At 34.3% G+C, this 20,987-nt stretch overlaps 1 protein-coding gene across 1 annotated transcript; it reads left to right on the top strand.

The window, feature by feature from the left end:
- Positions 1 to 255: 255 nt before the first annotated feature.
- LOC133190251 (nucleolar GTP-binding protein 2-like) lies at positions 256 to 20,696 on the top strand. Its single transcript, XM_061325763.1, has 15 exons — positions 256 to 352; positions 2,446 to 2,533; positions 2,634 to 2,728; positions 2,856 to 2,989; positions 3,859 to 3,957; positions 4,890 to 5,042; positions 5,460 to 5,618; positions 11,702 to 11,815; positions 11,961 to 12,089; positions 12,849 to 12,953; positions 16,051 to 16,209; positions 16,570 to 16,665; positions 19,435 to 19,987; positions 20,322 to 20,401; positions 20,515 to 20,696. The coding sequence occupies exons 1-15, from the start codon at positions 274 to 276 to the stop codon at positions 20,599 to 20,601; spliced, it is 2,130 nt and encodes a 709-aa protein (XP_061181747.1). The 5' UTR covers positions 256 to 273; the 3' UTR covers positions 20,602 to 20,696.
- The last annotated feature ends 291 nt before the right edge of the window (positions 20,697 to 20,987 follow it).

Below are 20,987 nucleotides of genomic sequence, written 5' to 3'. Positions count from 1 at the left end.
CCGCATACATTAAGTCGTTGTAAAATGATTCGATTTAGAACAAAATTACCAATTCCGTTAAATTTTAAAACAAAATTGAATTGAAAAAAAATCAACACCTTTGACTTCTTCTGTTTTATGATAATTGATCAAGTGAAGGATCTGATTGACATTTATGAAGAGATAATTTTGTACGAGTTATTTGATAGAATCAGCACTTCCGGACAAAAGAAAAAAAAATCAACAACGTGGTTTTCTTACTTCTTTTCTTAGATAACTGTCATAAATTCAACCATGGCAAAAACGAAAAGAAAAGGAAACATGGGAAAGAAGGAAGATACAATAAATAGAAGCTCACATAGCATGAATCCAGGTATAGTCTTAATAAGAGCAGAAAAACAAAATAGAACAGAAAGGACTGTGAAATATTTAACAAAAAATTGATATCCTCAACACCTGCTAAAGTGTATTTCATATCGATATGATATTTCATTTCCCCCATTAAATAGAATTACTATTCTGTGTACAGTAGGGTTACCATTATCATCTGTTGTAAATAATTCTATGGTACTTGGTGGCATAGTTCTGCCACAGATTATTAAATAATTAAACCAATTTGTAAAATCTTTTTGTTGAAATGTCACTTATTCATCTGTTTTTAAAATTCAACATAAAATCGTGCCATACCCAGTTTGTGCCATCCAATTGACAAAACATTTTTTCTGACAAGACTACATAAGGATCTGACAAGTCGAAATAAAGATCTGTCAAGTCAACAGTCATCTGACAGTTGAATTTGTACTAAGTCATTTATCCTCACAACGTCAGGGATCCTGAGTCAACATGTTGCCCTTGGCCCCCTGACAAATTTCATTTGATATCTTTGGGCTTGCTTCTCTTACTGAGAAGCACCAATCAAATTGAAATAGACAGATAATGTATCCGAAAAGGAATCAGTTGACACCTACATGTATAACAATGGTGGATTTAAGAGGGGCGCACTCGGCATGCACCCCCCTAAAATTGTCAAATTTTGTGTATATCATAGTTTCATCGAGAAAATGTAAAAATGTCTACTCGGTAGACCTCATTTTTACCCTACAAAATCTCTAGAATGCAGGAAGTTCCGGGGGCATCGCCCCCTGGGCCCAACACCAGGGCTTTGCCCTGGACCCACTGGGGGCCTCAAGACGGCCCCCAGACCCCCTGCCTACTTATCACGCCCCCCTAACTTCAATTTCTGGATCCGTGTCTGTATAATGAGGGTGTTATGCATTGTTTATCTCCGAAAGGCTTACTATGATTGGTAGAGAGATAAGAAAAATAATCAAAATTTGTAATTTTCCTGAAAGACATTGCTGAAATCAGCCCAAAAGATATCAAATGAAATTTGTCAGGGGTCCAATGGCAATGAGTTGACACAGGACCCCTGACGTTGTGAGTCATTATAATTATCCAACAAGTCCTTATGAATATCTGACAAGTCAACATAATTACTTAATAAATCAATATGACATCTGACAAGTAAATTTTCGAACACATCATCTTAGAAATCGACATCAGCTGACAAGTTGACTTATTAATCTAATAACTTATTTCCACTTGTAGAATAATGATGATGACACGTCAGAAATTGTGTTGACTTGTAAGAGAAATACGATGGCTTGTCAAATAATTATGTTGAAATTTATTCCCAGGTTACTATATGCCCTACCTGGACCAAACCTGCATGGATGATGCATCTAAGAATGCACACTACCAGGCTAGCTTCAGATACTGAATCTTGGTTACATTTTCCAGATAATTGTAATGAACAGAAAAAGTTTCTGAAGCAAGCTCATTCCCAAGTAACTTGAATTACTATCCAGACCAAACTTTCATAAATGTCACATCTAGGGATGCACACTACCAGAATATTTATAGTGAAATATAGCATTCCTTGAGGTGAGCTTTGTAATCTTTAATTCCCTGTTTTAACTTTCGGTAATCTGAAAAAAAAATAGTTATGCATTGAAGAAAGTGGTTAGATTTTGATTATCGTAAAAACAAATTTGGCTGATTTATAATGTCTGATTTATGAATTTAATTATTTTTTTTTTAAGTAATGGACAAAATGTTTATATTTCCATTTCAATAGTTTGTTTTTTTTTATTTACCACTTTCAGATTTAATACTCTTTTGCAATTTATAAAAAATGAAATGAAAAAATTATGATTGATCATTACTTAGTAGCATATTCAAAATTTGTTTCATCTCTGTGTAGCTGCTGTACCATTTTGAGTCATTGAATAAATTTTCGTCAGACGTGCGTGAAGCTGATTTATAAAACTTAGTACATTTTTTTGTACAATGTAACAGGGATACACAATGGCAAGTGGAAAGTGATGTGTGATCTCACTTTAAGTTAATTTTTGTAAACTTTAATTATTTACTCAGTCGTTCCTGCAAATGTTTTTATTTTATAAGATCGTGCAAAGGGTGCAGGAGGAAACAATATGCGTGATAAAGCTACAATCAAAAGACTACAGATGTACAGAAATTTTAAAGCAAAAAGGTAAGAAACTGTAAATAAGAATTATAATGAGTTAAATAATAATGATATTATTCTAAGAAAAAAAATATGGTTCCCAACCAGTTCTGTTACTTTTCTTTAGAGACAGAACAGGAAAAATAATCAAAGCAGCACCATTTCAATCAAGATTGTCATCAGGAAGTATGGCTAGGGTGGAACCAAACAGAAGATGGTTTGGTGAGTTGTATGAAAACACTAATTGAAATTTAATTATCACTCCTTAAAAAAATGAAAATAAAGCTGTTACATTATTTTGTAATCATTTTTTTTTCTTATTTTGTTTGCATTTGAACAATTTTGACAGGTAATACAAGGGTGATAACTCAGAATGCTCTACAGACTTTCCAAGAAGAGATGGCTAAAGTGAGGAATGATCCCTATAAAGTTGTAATGAGACAGACAAAGCTACCAATTACACTGCTAAACGAAACAGCAAAGGTACATGTACAGCTGTTATTTACCATGATAATCTTATGAAGAACTGTGAAGTCTTTATGTTTGTGAAGCATGTCCTCCCAAACAGACTACAGATATCTGCAGATTCTGTGGCACAATTTTTCTAGATATTTTTATGCACATCATGATCACCTGCTCTTGCTCACTTACATCGGATTAACTGCTGGGGGGATGACATTTCCAATAACTTTGAAGTCCTCCTCTCTGCAGATATTTGTGCAATGACAGATGACGAAATATTTCTTCTTGGATGTAATTCCTTTCATTTACTATCAGTAAAAGATCTCCAGCAACTTAATATGACCAATTTTTGATACATACAAAATGTTGCCACATGTTACAACATGGCCCTTCAATTTCCAGTAGCAAACTTGCCAACCGACCAGTCACCACACTTGCAATTTACAGTAGCCACCAATTTACAAATTTGTAAATATATCAAAACTATTTATTTATTTATTATTTAACAAAATTTCTTTCTTCCACTTTCATCATATTGTTTTGTCATTTATTTGATATACATGTAATTTTGTGTTTTGTATTTATCTATGTGTCTATCCTGGATTTTGTCATTTATTTGATATACATGTAATTTTGTGTTTTGTATTTATCTATGTGTCTATCCTGGATTGCAAACATGTAACTTTATACTTTCACATAATCCTCCGATGAGGGAAATAAAGTATGAATGAATGAATGGTTATTAATATCATTTCAAAACATATTTAAAAATACTAATTTTAATAGAAACCAGTGTAGCATTTTGTTTCGTGTGAAGATTGTAAACTTTTCTCTATAAAGTGCCTGCCCTTCAAATTTACGCTTGCATTTTTTTCTTGCTGTTAATGTAGTATGCAAAGGTCCACCTCCTTGACACAGAAGGATTTGAGACGACATTCGGTAAAAAAGCCCAGAGGAAGAAACCAAAACTCAAAACTGCAGACATGCAAGTTAGTTTTAATACAATCTATTTTGTATGCTATCTTTATTAAAAGTGCAAAAAAGGTAAAGTTAAGATACAGTATTTTTAGCTCACCTCAGCCAAAAGTTTAAGTGAGCTTTTCTGATCACATTTTGTCCAATGTCCATCTGTCTGTCTGTAAACATTTCACATTTTCGACCTCTTTTCAAGAACCACTGGGCTATTTTCAACCAAACTTGCCACAAAGTATCCTTGGATAAAGGGGATTCTAGTCTGCTCAAAAGAAGGGCCATGCTTTCTTACAGGGGGACATAATTACAAATTAGTGAAAAATTAATGACATCTTTTAGAAATCTTCTTCTCAGGAACCACTGGGTTAGAAAATATGAAAATTATATGGAATCATCCTCAGGTAGCGTAGATTCAAATTTGTCCGAAACATTACCCCCCAGTGATAGGGTGGGACCACAATGGGGATGAAAGTTTTACCTAGGAATACATTGGAAAAGTCTTTAAAATTCTTCTCAAGAACAGCAAAGCCATGATTGATCATATTTATATGAAATCATCTTCAGGTAGTGTAGATCAAACTTGTTCAAATCATGGTCACTGGGGATAGGGTGGGGTAGATTAAAAGTTTGTTCAAATCATGACTGCCAGGAGTAGAGAAAAAAATTGAATGTGAATTAAGACTAAAGAAGACAGGATTTTTTTTTTAATTTCAAATCCTTTTTAAAATCTAGGTAAAAACAAATTTTATTGGGAGTAATTTTAACAAATTGACAGATTTTAAAATGTAGGAAAAAGAAGGTAGTAGATTAACTTACCTAACATACTTAGGGTTATCAGCTATTAAATAATAAACATTCAAGGATATCAAGTAAATTGAATTAAGCCTATAAAACAGATGAGGATTAATTTTAGAAACAATACTGAATATCATTGTCATCATTTTGACAGGCATTGGTTGAACAAGCCATGACAGCTACAGAGGGCTACTCAGCTGATAAGGATCGTGACCTTGTCACAGAGGCTCCAGAGTTCAAGGATGAACAGCCAGAGGTCATTTTCAAGGCTGGTCAGTCAAAGAGAGTGTGGGGAGAGCTGTATAAGGTACATGTAAATCCTCTATAGTTTTTTTTAGAAGTTGAAAATCAGGGTAAAAGTCAGTTCAGAACTGTTATCTGTATAAGTGGAATTTTTAGTGAGATGCAGACTTTGTAATTTGTTCATAAAAATTGATATATAATTTTAGCAAGAAGTAATTTTAGTTATTTCACAATGCCATGAACAATAAGTCTTACCTCTGATACAGAAAGAATTATTATTGATATTCAATTTTAGCGACTTCAGCATAGTCACTAATAATCCCAAAATTGAATCCTCTCGAAAATTATTCTTATATGGTATAATTTATTTACAAAAATTTGGAGTGTATGTTTATGATGGAAATTAATTAATTTCTTTGTAAGCTTATTTTTTTCCTGCTAACAGTTTCTTTTTTCAGTACCATGTTTTCTTTGTGTGTAGGTGATAGACTCCTCTGATGTTGTGGTCCAGGTTTTAGATGCCCGGAACCCACTAGGGACTCGCTGTTACCAGATAGAGAAATACATGAAGAAAGAAAAACCTCACAAACACCTCATCTTTGTACTCAATAAAGTGGACTTGATACCAGTGTGGGTCACAGTAAGTCAATTATAGGGCTGTGCATGAAGCAAAAATTTTCAATACAATTCAATATTTATGCCCCCCTTCAAAAAAAGGAGGGCATATTGCTTTGCTGCTGCCTGTCGGTCTGTCTGTCCACCAACAGTTTCCATTCATTTTCTTCGCAGAGGTTGCACATACTAAAATGAAATTTGGTATACAGATTTATCATAAAATATCTAGGTCAGGTTCTGTTTTGGGTACGATAGAGCAATTTTTGACAGAGTTATGCCCCTTGGACCTAGAGAAATTCCAATTATTTGCAGTTTCCGTTCATTTTCTTTGCAGAGGTTGCACATACTGAAATGAAATTTGGTATATAGATTTATCATAAGAATGTCTAGGTCAAATTTTGATTTGGGTACGATTGAGCAATTTTTGACAGAGTTATGCCCCTTGGACTTTGAAAAATTCCGATTATTTGCAGTTTCCGTTCATTTTCTTTGCAGAGGTTGCACATACTGAAATGAAATTTGGTATATAGATTTATCATAAGAATGTCTAGGTCAAATTCTGATTTGGGTACGATTGAGCAATTTTTGACAGAGTTATGCCCCTTGGACTTTGAAAAATTCCAATTATTTGCAGTTTCCGTTCATTTTCTTCTCAGAGGTTGCACATAATGAAATGAAATTTGGTATACAGATTTATCATAAGAAAATCTTTATCTGAATTCTTTAACAAGTCTATCAAAAAAGTCTTAAAAATCATTTAGTGCATGAATTTCATAAAAACTAAGTGTTTTATAACCATTTCGAAATTCCTGACTCATTGTCATTACATTCAAATTACACTTTAAATCCAAACTTTTAATGACTGTAAAATCAACATGTTAAAATAAAGTTGTCTAGATGTATTTTGTAATATATTTTTAAGATGTGCAATCTCCTTAATGTTTGTATCGTTATTAATCAGCTTTAAATTGATTCCAAACAAATAAATATAATCTTTGGTGATTGAAATTCCAAACTTTTCCACAGAATTGTAAGAAAAACTGCCTGCCCAATATGTACTGGAAGTTATTTTTTCGATACCATATATTCTTGAATATCAATAACAGATCAATATATTGACACAACCCAGTTAATTATACATATATCAATACAGGATTTTAATACCAGTGTGAGTCACAGTGATTTATTAGTCCCCTACCGGTGAAACCGGAGGGGACTATAGGTTTCCTCTGAGTCTGTCCGTCCGTCTGTCTGTCCGTCTGTCTGTCTGTCCCTCTGTCTGTCTGTCAGTCTGTCCCACTTGGTTTTCGGCACTTTTTTCCTAAACGCTGGCAGATATTGAGCTGATTTTTGGTATGTCAGTGTATCTTGATGAGTTACAGATCAAGTTTGCATTTCATTCCGCTTCATTGATTTTTGACGGAATTACGGCCTTTTCAATTTTAGGGGTTTTCCACAATTTTCTTCTAAATGCTTTCAGACATTGAGCTGATTTTTGGTATGTGACTTTACCTTAATTAGTTATTGATCAAGTTTGCATTTCGTCCCGCTTCATTAATTTTTGACGGAATGATGGCATTTTTAATTCTTAATGGGAACCAGATTACACTTGCCGGTAGGGGACTAGTATTGCTAATGCAATACTCTCAGAATGCTTGTTAAAGAAATAAACAACGTTGTTCAGTGAACATGGTGTTATGAACAGCAATTGCTCTGCTGGCATATTCCATGATGCGCGCTAGCACATCATGCAAAATATGCCAGCAGAACTATTGCTATTCATATTGCCATGTTCACTGAATAATCGTTGTTTATTACTTATATTTGCATTCTGTGATGTCAAGAATATCAGAGGAAATCCTGGCCTGCATAAGGGCCTGGGTGCTTGTCCCCAGCGAAGAAAAATATGACAATAAAATTAGTAAACCTGATTAATAATAATTTATCCACTTTATCTCCAATTAATCACATACAATGTATATGGTATTTGATTATTAACCACAGTTATCTGGATACGAACTGCGCCGTCTTCAAATTCTTGTAAAACTTTTTGTTTTGATGCTGTTGTGACGCGCCATGACGTCATCCTTTCTGAGAAAAATTATAAATAACAATACATTATGAAAAAAGAGAATGTTTTTACATTGATTTTTACTTAAGAATGTTTTTGTTATATTTCTTTAAGTTCTTAAAATTCTTTTTAAGAGTTAAAATCATTCTTGGAATAGATACACTATTAAAGAAATTTCGCTTTGTCTGAACGTAAAAAAACCCTAGCATGAAGAGTTGTCATTCTTTGCAACAATATGCATAAAAATGAACAAATAAATTAAAGATATAAAGCTCTATTTAATTATCGAAAGTTTTATTTTACAATCAAACACATTGACTAAAATTATTTTTTTTTAGGTCACCTGAGTCACTCAGGTGACCTATTGCTATCCGTTTTTGTCCGTCGGCATGCGTCGTGCGATGTGCATTAACATTTGAACATTTTTAGCTTCTTCTCTGAAACTGCTCAACCAATTTCAATCAAATTTGGCATATAGCATCTATGGGTGAAGGGGAACAGAATTTTTGAATTTTATGGTCCCTGCCCCCCTGGGGCCTGAGGGGTGGGGCTAAAACCACCAAAATTAATGCAATCTTTAAAAATCTTCTTCTTTACTCCTGGACATCAAGCAGTCAAACTGTTGGCATCATTGTAATAAGCATTGAGTCCTCTACCAAAATTGTGAAATTCATGGCCCCAGGGTCAGGGGTTCTGGTGCTAGGTCGGGGCTATATAGACCATATAGTGAAAGTGCATTATTTCTTTGAAAATCTTCTTCTCTGCTCCTGGGTATTAAATAAACTAACTAAGTATATAGTTATGATGAGTAAGAGTGCCTCTTCCAAAATTGTGAAATTCATGGCCCCAGTGTCAGGGATTCTGGTGTTAGGGTGGGGCTCTATTGATTATATAGTGAAAAAGCATTAATTCTTTGAAAATCTTCTTCTCTGCTCCTGGGTATTAAATAAACTAACTAAGTATATAGTTATGATGAGTAAGAGTGCCTCTTCCAAAATTGTGAAATTCATGGCCCCAGTGTCAGGGATTCTGGTGTTAGGGTGGGGCTCTATTGATTATATAGTGAAAAAGCATTAATTCTTTGAAAATCTTCTTCTCTGCTCCTTGGTATTAAATTCAGTAACTAAGTACATAGTTATGATGAGCAAGAGTGCCTCTTCCAAAATTGTGAATTTCATGGCCCCAGGGGCAGGGGTTCTGGTGTTACGGCTGGGCTCTATTGATTATATAGTGAAAATGCATTAATTCATTGAAAATCTTTTTCTCTGCTCCTGGGTATTAGATAAACTAATTAAGTACATAGTTATGATGAGCAAGAGTGCCTCTTCCAAAATTATGAATTTCATGGCCCCTGGGTCAGGTGTTCTGGTGTTAGGGTGGGGCTCTATTGATTATATAGTGAAAATGCATTAATTCTTTGAAAATCTTCTTCTCTACTCCTGGGTATTATTGAAACACATTAAATACATAGTTATGATAATCAAGGATGCCTCTTCCAAAATTGAGAAATTTGTGGCCCCTGGATCAGGGGTTCTGGTGTTAGGGCAGGGCTCTATTGATAATAAAGTGAAAATGTATTAATTCTTTAAAAATCTTTTTCTCTGCACCTGGGTATTATTTAAACAAACTAAGTACATTGTTATGATAAGCAAGGATGCCTCTTCCAAAATTGTGAAATTCATGGCCCTGGGGACGAGTTCTGGTGCTAGGGCGGGGCTATATAGATCCTATAGTGAAGGTGAATTATTTCTTTGAAAATCTTCTCTGCCCCTGGGTATTGTTTAAACAGACTAAGTACATTGTTATGGTACGCAAGGATGCCTCTTTTCAAAAATTGTGAATTTTATGACCCTAGGTTAAAGGTTTCTGGTGAAGGGGGGGGGGGGGGGGGGGGCTTCTATTGATTATAACGTGAAAAAGCAAAATTTCTTTGAAAATATTCTTTTCTGCTTCTGGTTAAAAAAGCAAAGAAGCTAAGTGTATAGTTATGATGAGCAGGAGTGCTTCTTTCAGAGTAGTGAATTTCATGACCCCTGGGTCAGATGTGCTGGTGTGAGGGTGGGGCTTTTGATAATATAGCAAAAATGCATTAATTCTATTAAATAATCCTGTTTGCTCCTTAGCGTTAAGCAGATAAACAAAGTGATTAGTTATGATGTACAAACTTATGGTCCCAGGGTCAGAAGCTCTGGTGTTTTGGTTGGGGAGGGGCTCTATTGATAATATAGTGAATCTGTAGTAGTCTTCTCCGCACCTGGGCATATCTGAGGCAAATAGAGTAAAAATTTTTATAAGGAAGGGAATTTTTACCAGATTTTTGAACATCTGGACCATTTGGTCAAGTGTTCTGGTCCTGGCCAGGACTCTATTAGTTTGTATTCTACTGAGAGGAGTTATTCCCCTTTGCCATTTACTTTTGATAATTTATCACTGTAAATAATGTACTTGAAAGGTAAATAGAATAAGAGAATTATGCAAGAACTTTTATTGTATAATACAAAAAGTACTTTCATTGTTTTAATGATCAGATAGACTTGTAAGTAGTAGATAAATAAAAATGAGACAAAGATAACTTGTCTTATTAAATGTTCATCAAAGACCAAGAAAGGCCAATGTAAGAGATTTCAACAAGGGATTTAAATAGTACAGAAGCATTGATAATTTGTTAATATACTGTATGGTGATAGTGATAAATGGGGAACAGATTAGAACCTAATTTATGAACTGTTAATGAATATTAAGACCAATTATTTTGTTGATCATGACCACCCTATTTTTTTTTTCTTTTGGGCAACAAAGCTTCACCTTTCAGTTCATTTTATACTCTATGCATAATGCAAATTATTGTATCATACTCAGGTGACTGTTAAGGTCCTTGGGCCTCTTGTTTAAATTGAAAACACCTTAATCAGTAATCTTAATCATTTTAAATTTCTTTTTTCCCAGAGGATTCCATTAAAAACTTAATTTTATTTCTTTTGCACAACATTCCATATACATGTATATACTTCTGAATATGTTGAACAAGTGGAGTAGCATGTACTTTGCCAGTGTAAGAAATGAAATGCACTTATAACAGAAGAAGTTACGTTCATGGTGCTATGAACGCAACTGGTGAGTGCAGGTTCATAGTGGGAGAAAACAGAGAGAATGCAAATATAAATACATGTAAATACAAGATCTTAAGATATTATAAACTTGTATTTTGAGTCACTGTAAAAGATACATGGACATTGATTTTTATACTCTCATTACTCTGTAAATGGTATACTGTTATACCGTTACATGTACCTATGTGAAACATAGTAATCATATGTAAACACCTTATCTTTATGCTGAAGTAAGTGAACCTGAAACTTGTATGCGCGGGACACAAGTCATATATAAATATGTAAACTTGGAATCACCTTATTGTTTGCTTAATAAATGGGGTCAAAAACGTGTAGTGGTCAGACGGGTTCAATTGACAGTTGGCATATAGCTTAGTTGGTAGAGCACCGGGGGCCCAGGTTCAAATTCAGGTCTGATCTGTCATTTTTTCTTCCCTCTCTTATTACACATGTATATGTATCACACTAGGTCAGAGTAAGTTATACATAAATACTGATCACATTTACCAGTGTGAATCAAAGTTATACATAAATACTGACATGTGTACCAGTGTGCAGGTTTGTCCCTAAGAATTGAAATAGGAGGGGACATTAAAAAAGTAGAAGGGGGGGTTCCTTTCCTAACAAGGGGTTGAGGGGGAATACCAGAGTAGCCAAGGGATAATGTCATTATAGGCAGGGAAATTCACCGGCCCCCGGGTCTTAGGGACAACCCTGAGTGTGGGTCACAGTAAGTTGTACATAAACACTGATATGCATACCAGTGTGGGTCACAGTAAGTTAAGACTGTGTTTATATCATAACTAAGCATTGTCAAGATGCATGGCATGCGAAAAAGAAAAATAAGGAACTCAAACATTCAAATGTTCTTGGAAAAAAAAAAACATGCACTGGATTAAAAGTATTCTTTTTTTTTTTATTAAATAGCAAAAGTGGGTAGCAATTCTTTCTCAGGAGTATCCAACAATGGCCTTCCATGCTAGTATTACAAACCCATTTGGTAAAGGAGCACTTATAAATCTATTACGCCAGTTTAGTCAGGTTAGTCCTTTTCAAAGTTTAAAAATTGTTATTATATTATCTGTTAATTTTCAGGCCTATGATGAATGCAAGTCACGAAATTCAGTATCTTAACATGTATACATGATGAATAACTTGTGTGTTTGTTTGTTTGTTTGTTTGACAGCTGCACACAGATAAGAAGCAGATCAGCGTGGGGTTTATAGGTTATCCTAACGTAGGGAAAAGTTCCATCATCAACAGTCTGAGGGCAAAGAAAGTCTGTAAAGTAGCTCCCATAGCAGGTGAAACAAAGGTAAACAAGGACTGTTAACAGTCGGAGGGCAAAGAAAGTCTGTAAAGTAGCTCCCATAGCAGGTGAAACAAAGGTAAACAAGGACTGTTAACAGTCGGAGGGCAAAGAAAGTCTGTAAAGTAGCTCCCATAGCAGGCCAAACGAAGGTAAACAAGGACTGTTAACAGTCGGAGGGCAAAGAAAGTCTGTAAAGTAGCTCCCATAGCAGGCCAAACAAAGGTAAACAAGGACTGTTAACAGTCGGAGGGCAAAGAAAGTCTGTAAAGTAGCTCCCATAGCAGGCAAAACAAAGGTAAACAAGGACTGTTAACAGTCTGAGGGCAAAGAAAGTCTGTAAAGTAGCTCCCATAGCAGGTGAAACAAAGGTAAACAAGGACAATGTAAACATTATGATGGCTGCATTGAGACCTAGTGTGTTTTTGAAATTGAATGCAAAATGGATACAAGTATCAACTATCATATGAAAGCTAGAGATATATCTCTACTGTAAAATACTGTAAATGAAATTTATGTACTATATATGGAACTAATTGTGATCATTACTAAGATCAGAGCATTACAGGCAGGACACGTGATGGAAATAATGTTGATTTTAGCTCTTATTCTCGCAAGTTTCAGTTTGTCAAAGTGCCAAATGTTTTATAATAGAATATGACAAATCATGACACATTCGATTATATCTGATTCATGATGTCATGGTACTTTTAATTATGTAGTCAGATACATGCATTTTTAACATTTGGGTAAAACTTTGTTAAGGTTTGGCAGTATGTGACACTGATGAAGAGGATTTACCTGGTGGATTGTCCAGGTGTAGTGTACCCCACAGCTGCCACGCCCACAGAGTCCGTCCTCAAAGGGGTGGTAAGTCTTCATCCACATTACTAAGACCGACTTTGTAGTTGTAGTACGGACATACATGTATAATGTGATACTGGTTTGTACAGTCTTTATAGTAGGGTGAAGGGAATAAGACTTTCTGACATAGAAGAAGCATGTATGCATACAGTTTCACAGAAAATGAGGTGATATTTTGAAGGACATAAGGTCAGGTGTGAAGCTTTAATAGTGATTCTCTGTAACCACTTAAACTTCTTTGCCACGCATGGTCACCGATTTTGATGAAACTTTGCCCATTATTACAACTTGACACCAGAAACATATATCAAATAAAATTTCATTGCTGTGTATCTTGGTTGCCATGGTAACAGCCAGAAAAGTTGAAAAAAATTGAGATTTTCAGCACTTTGAATCTTTATTAAGCCTTAATAAAGACTAAGAAAAACAAACAAACCATTCTCCCAAAAACATGACACCTTGTTGCCACTTATGCTATAAAGAAACTATTTTGAATTTATCTTTAAGTAAGTGGTAACCATGGGTACATTTGAAATACATTTTAGATGCAGAAAAATGCTGAAAAACGCTCAATATTCACAAATGATAGATGTTACATGATCAAACTCAATCAACAACTTAAGAAAAACAGTAAAAATTATTGACCTTAAGTAATCAGGTATTGGCAATATAATTTCAAAAAATAACTTTCATGGTCGCCATGGTAACACAGTGTTACCATGCAAAATCTGTTTCTATGATTGGGTTAATGCTACTTTCTTGAGGAAAAACAATAAAATTCATGACTGGCACATATACATCCTTAGGACCTTGCAACACCGACAACATAAGAAAAATTGGGATTAATTGTTTTTGCAGTGTAACCATGGAAACAACGTACTAGTTGTTTAAAGTGATATATTTTTGCTGCTTTAGGAATTTACTTACCTTTTAATCAAGAAACATGTTATTTGACTAACCTTTAATAGTACTTATCTGGTGGAACTAAAGTTGAATATCATATATTGATAAAGTTTGTTGAAAAATACAACACTGTTGCTATGGTTACCAAGAAGAGAAAATGTTCGATTTTGTTATTAATTTTATGTCAATATAAAACCCTAGGTACTAGCTTTTTGCATCCAGTTAGAGATTGGGTGGTAGTCAAAATTGAAAGTCAGGTTAGTTGTTCATATATATCAATCATTAAAGTTTTGGGAATCTACATACAAGGGTACGTATCCAAGGAAATAGAATATTTTTCAGATTTTTATGCATGTTTTTTTGCCTTATTTCCATAGCAATGCTCTATTTAAAGAATTGAATTTGAATTTGTTGAAATGTGAACTAGAACTGTCCAAAAGGGACAAATACCCCCCGCTGGGTTTTTCAGAGAAAGTACCAAATCACTAATGTTTTCTAGATGTGAGAGGTGTTCACAATTTGCTTAAACATTTAGAGTGAAAATTTAATTACTCATTATATTTTTTTAATGAATGAAACTAAGGTGCAGCCTAATAAAACATCAATACTAATAATTACAGTGTTTTTTATTACATTGAAAAAATAGTTTGCAACTATCTGTCATCTTTGTGAGACATGACACTCTGCAAATTGATTGTTGAAAAAAAAATTATCATAATTAATTATACAAAATCAAATTGATCTTAATACCTTTATATCAAACTCATTTTAAAAATAAAAGGCTGGTTCCAGTAACTATGTATTTTGACAGACATAAATTACAATTAAGAGACTTAGACAACAGAGATCTTTATTTCTTTCTGCCCAATTCCCAGGAGATATAGATAAGACCTGCTTGATCAGAGATGCCCTAACAGCTTCCCACACTGAACTCATTAATTAATCTTTAACTGGATGCATGTCCATTCATTACTCCCAAGGGACAAATGGATTTACACTATCTGCTGTGTAATGTAAAAACTGTTTTTAATACTCTGTGATTTTCTTTTTTTAGTTCTAATGAGATGTTTTAAGCTGTAGTTCACATTTTTGTACAGATGTTCTAGATTCTATGTCTCAAACCTTAGACATGAACCCAAAACGACTAAGTCAATAAAAATGAAAAAAAAAACCTGTAAAATGCAGAAAAATTATCAAATAATGTTGAAAATACCAGGTGCGCATCTTCATATGGTAAATAATAAGTGTACAAATTTTCATACAAATCTATGCAATAGTCTCTGGGAACAGATCCGGACAAAACCACATAATAAGAATGAAAAAAAACACCTGTAAAATGCAGAAAAATTATCCAATCATGATGACAATACCAGGTGCACACCTTCATATGGCGAATAATAAGTGTACAAATTTTCAGACAAATCCTTGCAACAGTTTCCAAGAAATGGTCCGGACAAAATCTCGTCTACAGACAGACGGACAGATAGACAGACGGACAGACAGACGGACAAGCTGATTCCAATATACCCCCCCTAAACTTCGTTTGCGGGGGGTATAAAAATAAGGTCACACCAATGCCTTTAAAAATTGATCATCAGTTATATAGAAATATGCTTTTTAAAAAGATAGGATAAGATTAAAACACTAAGAGAGTAAATTTAAAATCCCTTTGTGGTATTAAAACCATGGCAACCATTGCCAACCTATTAGAAATATCATATTTTGTCCTTGGTATATGTTACAAGGATTTCAACCTATAATTGTTTTTATTCTTAAGTGTATGACTTTACAAAATTAAATGAACAAAATTATTACTTTTGAATACTTTGTTTCCATAGTAACATATGTAATAGTTGATTTATCAAACATGTTTATCATGCATATAAGACACCAGGCCTTCAACTTTCAGAAGCAGTCATTGCCACTTGTTTGCTTTGCTGCAAACGTTAACTGTGGGACTCTGAACATGTTGAAAAACGCCATTTTTCAAACTTTAGGACATGTTGCTATGGTAACCATGACACGTAGCAACCAATTTTTGCCTGATTTGAGTTAACGATATCAAAGACTTTAATCATCAGAGAGATTGGACAAATTCTGAGACTATGCGAGCCACAGCTCCTATATAAAAGTTCAAGTCATTACAGAGAATGGCTCTTAAGTTTTGGGTGAAACTGTTAATTGTTTGATGATTTTGTAGGTGAGAGTTGAGCTGGTTAAGAGCCCTGAAGACTACATTCCAGCAATGTTAGAAAGAGTGAAACCAGAATACATCAAAAACACATACAAAGTAGAGAACTGGAAAAATGCTGAGGATTTCTTAGAGCAGATTGCCAGAAAGTCTGGGAAACTTCTCAAGGTATAGACTCACACCATGGAGATGTTATATTAATTTTTTTTCTGGGAAGTTGCATGCCAAATATTTGTCCATAACCAATTTTTATCTTCATGTTTGATAATATTTCTAGTCATTTTTGAACTTAAAACTGTATTTTTTGTAAATGTATAGTAACTGGTTTTCCATTTACATGTATGTACCAGTATTTATAACAAATAAAAAAAAAATAGTATTAATTCTTTCACTTACAATTTTTAATATGACTTGTATATGCTACAGAATTGGTATGCATAGATTGATATGTTTTCCAATTATACAAATGATTTTCACCACCAGTTAGACATTTATTTTACTTTGCGTAATGCATTGTTTTTTTTTCAGGGTGGAGAACCAGATCTGGGAACTGTGGCCAAAATGGTGTTGAATGATTGGCAGAGAGGAAAAATCCCTTATTTTGTAAAACCCCCAGGGTGTGAGGTACTTAAAGAATGAATGAATTAGTAGCTACTAAAGTTATACTTTGCAACATGGGTTGGGACAATTTATGCTTTATAAACTGCCAAGTGTTTTAATAAATGCATAAACTATTCCAACCCAGGTTATACAAGTATAACTTGGGTAGCTTTGAAATTTATTCCTTGCAATTTTAATTTTCTAATATGTATCGTAAACAAGATGTGTTTGTGAAACACTGATGCCCCCGTAAGGCAACTTATAGCAAAGGTTAAACTTTCTCAAATGCAAATCAAATATGTTGGTACCCAAAGTACCAAAGTAAGGTCTTATCTGGAGGAATAAATCTGTGAAATATGAAAGCCCTAACAGCAACCATTGAATAGATATGGAAAAGGTTAAATTTTTTTCAAAAGTATGTCAAACATCAAGGTCAAGGTCGAATGGTCAAAATTAATGGTGCCCAAGGAAAGGCCTTCTCATAAGAAATATACAGGTGAAATATGAAAGCGGAAGCACCAATCGTTCAAAAGTTATGACCAAGGTTAAAGTTTTCCAAAGTAGGTCAAACTCCGAGGTCAAGGTCAAAGGGTCAAAGTTGTTGGTATCCAAAGAAAGGTCTTGTCACAATGATAACATATGTGAAGTATGAAAGCTCTTGCACCAACCGGTCAAAAGTTATAGCCAAGGTTAAAGTTTTCCAAAAGTAGGTCAAACTCTAGGGTCAAGGTCAAAGGGTCAAAGTTGTTGGTATCCAAAGAAAGGTCTTGTCAAAGAGTCAAAGTTGTTGGTATCCAAAGAAAGGTCTTGTCACAAGGATTACATATGTGAAGTATGAAAGCCCTAGCACCAGCTGTTCAAAAGTTATGGCCAAAGTTAAAGTTTTTTAAAAGTAGGTCAAACTCCTAGGTCAAGGTCAAAGTTGTTGGTATCCAAAGGAAGGCCTTGTCACAAGGATTACACATGTAAAGTATGAAAGCCTGAGCACCAACTGTTCAAAAGTTATGGCCAAGGATAAAGTTTGGTAAAATTTTGCAAAACTGGGTCAAACTCCAAGGTCAATGTCAAAAGGTCAAATATGGTGGTACCCAAAGAAAGGTCTTGTCACAAGGAATACACATGTGAAATATGAAAGCCATAGCTCCATTCAATCAAAAGTTATGGGCAAGGTTAAAGTTTTTGTAGACAAACAGACAGACAGAGAGACAGACAGACAGATGGACAGAGCAAACACTTATACCCCCGAATCTTCGATATGGGGGCATAAAAAACAAAACAATCCCCCCCCCCCCCCCCCCAAAAAAAAGAAGTCTCTAATGAGACTGTAGCTCTACTGGTTGTACTTATAAAGGAAGATAAAAGTAGCACTTGGACTTGAAACTTTGCAACAGCAATAAATAGAATAATGATCCTTGGTTTAGTCTCTTTTTGTGGCAAGATTTATTGCAATCTGACTAAAACTGTAGAAAGAGTAGCCTTTTAAAACAATTTTACAGAAAGTTCGATTTAAGTAACCATGGCAACATCATTCAAGAAAGTCAAAAAAAATCCAATAACGACAATAATGCATCTCAGTGTAGTCTACTTTTATGCCAAGTTATACTGAAATCAGACAAAAAGTGTAGGAGGAGTAGCGTTTTTGAAAGTATTTAACAAAAATTCCTATTTTTAGTAACCATGGCAACAGTGTTCATCGAAATCCAAAACTGGTAAAGAGAATTATGTATCTTAGTGTAGTCTACTTGTGTGCCAGGTTATACTGAAATCAGACTAAAACTGTAGGAGGAGTAGCATTTTGAAAGTATTTCAAGGAAATTTCTATTTTTTAGTAACCATGGCAACACCATTCATCGAAATCAAAAACCGATATATAGAATTATATATCTTAGTGTAGTCTTCTTGTGTGCCAAGTTACTAGTATATTGAAATCAAACCAAAACTGTATGTGGAGTAGCGTTTTGAAAGTATTTCACAGAAATTTCTATTTTTAGTAACCATGGCAACACCGTTCATTGAAATCAAAAACTGATACACAGAATTATAAATTTTAGTATAGTCTACTTGTGTGCCAAGTTATATTGAAATCAAACCAAAACTGTAGGAGGAGTAGCGTTTTGAAAGTATTTCCCAAAAATCTCTATTTTTAGTAACCATGGCAACTTCGTTCATTGAAATCAAAAACCGATATATAGAATTATGTATCTTAGTGTAGTCTACTTATGTGCCAAATTATGTTGAAATCAGACCAAAACTGTAGGAGGAGTAGTGTTTTGAAAAATTGTTTACAGTCGGACAGACAGCTAGACGGACGGACGGACGACGGTCACCTTACTATCGCATAAGCTCTTCTGCTCTCTGACCAGTAGAGCTAAAAATGACAAAATTGTACAAAATTTAATGCAATGTCAAGTAGATTGATATTTTTTTGATGTCAGTCATATTGTGACCTAAGCAATACAGGTTATACGATATAAATTATTTTTTTCTGCCAATCAAATGATGCATTGCAACCAGAAATAAATTATTTTGATCAAATTATAAATAACACTTCGTTTTCAAAAAAAGAGAAGACATATAAGAAATATGGGTAATTAATCTCTACAGTTCCAGTTTGTTGTACATCGTTCTGATGAATTGTTTAAAATGGCATCAACTGATACCAAGATTTTTGGGTTTTCTGTATTTGCATGATTTTAATGAAATGACATTATTGAGTAAATGACATTTTTAAGTAAGCATACTTAGTTCTAACGTGTTTGTGACAAGTTCAACCTATGTGTGCTTTATATTTAGAATGATGAACCGGGTTCCTCAGAAGATCAAAATACTGAAAACCAGACGAAAGAGAAAGTAATAGAGGAGGACACTCTAACCACGACAGACAAGAAGAAACAACCTGCTGTTCAACAAAACCTTACCAAAATTCAAGTAGAACCAGAGTTCCTGGAAGAAGACATCAAGAAAGTGGATGATGTGGAGGGCAAAGACGATTCTGACCTTGAGGCTGAGGCCAAGGACAGTGATGGGGAAGAAGGGGTCATTGAGGAGCAACAAAAGGAGAAGAAATCCACAAAAAAGAAAAGGAAGGGAATAAAAAGAGACAGCAATAAAGATGTGGACGTTTTGGACATTAAAAAAACTGAGAAAGGTGAACCGAGTGATAACGAATGTGTGTCTGACAGGTTACAACCAGGTGAGAGAGAGTCTGGGAATGTGTTGGGGGTGAAGGGGAGGAAAAGGAAGGTGGAGGATCAGGAGTCAGAACGGACACAGATTACTCACTCCACCAGCGGAAAATTCACAGTCAGAAATGATGGCCAGCAGAACCAAAAGAAAATGAAGTCAGGTAGAGTATTTATTGTTAAGATATAGAGGAGTATTTAATGACATTCATTTTTAAAGAAAAAAATATAGTGTTAGGCCATCTTCAAAATAATGTCTGTTTGCCCTCTGGTAGGTGGGAAAAAAAATTTCCCCCAGAAAATTTCAACTTACGCCTTGAAGAGATGAGAAAATTCAGACATAAAAAGAAAAAAAAAAGTTTCCTGGAGATTAAAAGAAGTTCTGAATCAGGCCATTTTTAGCTAGTCAGTCAGGAGGGGGGCAAACATTTTTTTTAAAGATGGTCTTATCAATAAATACATGTACCGATATTATAGTAATGGTTTAATGTTTTACAGTGAATAAGAGACAACAGAAATACGGGGGTAGCCATACTGAAGAGAACAATTCCTCCCAGTCCAAGCTCACTAGTAAACAGGTAAGCTTGCTTCTCAATTCATCTGTGATGGATATGTAATATTTGTTCAATGAAAATAATTATGTAATGTTCGGAGAAGCCTTATAATATTTTTATCCTTTTTTATTCTCCAGAAGCGAAGATTAGAAAGAGAAGCTCGAACCAAGAAAATTGGAACACACTTTTACACAACAACAAATGTTAAAAATAAGAGGAGATGATGTTTAATGTGATATATTACATTGATTTGTTAATGTCATTGTTACGATTTAACAGAAAATTCAATAAAATATGATGAAATTTAAACAACATCTGTATTTTGATATATGTACAAATTTTATGGAATATGAAATTTTCATTACATGTATAGTAAATTTAAATAACTTTGTACATGTATTAATATTTGATAAAAAGTCTGTATGACAAAAGTTCAGTCTTGTATTAAAAAAATAAATCTATATATGTACACTTTGACTGAGATCAATTAACCTCCACTTTCAAATGAACTGTACGACAATGATGAATGAAATTCAAACATTACACCCCCCCCCCCCCGAAATGTTTTAAAAAATTTTTGTTAAAAGGTGTAAAACTACAGAGTAAGGCA

This window comes from Saccostrea echinata, unplaced genomic scaffold (assembly GCF_033153115.1).
Source record: "Saccostrea echinata isolate AGI-Se365-2 ecotype Australia unplaced genomic scaffold, CSIRO_AGI_Sech_v1 ptg000022l, whole genome shotgun sequence".
NCBI classification, from domain to species: Eukaryota; Metazoa; Mollusca; class Bivalvia; order Ostreida; family Ostreidae; genus Saccostrea; species Saccostrea echinata.
Note: the sequence above shows the minus strand (reverse complement) of the source record. Positions and strands in the feature narration are given on the sequence as shown.

Coding starts and splice junctions, on each gene's coding strand:
- LOC133190251 (XM_061325763.1), top strand. CDS start 274: ATGGCAAAAACGAAAAGAAAAGGAAACATGGGAAAGAAGGAAGATACA. Junction 353..2,445: donor CTCACATAGCATGAATCCAG/GTATAGTCTTAA, acceptor TTATTTTATAAG/ATCGTGCAAAGGGTGCAGGA. Junction 2,534..2,633: donor AGAAATTTTAAAGCAAAAAG/GTAAGAAACTGT, acceptor ACTTTTCTTTAG/AGACAGAACAGGAAAAATAA.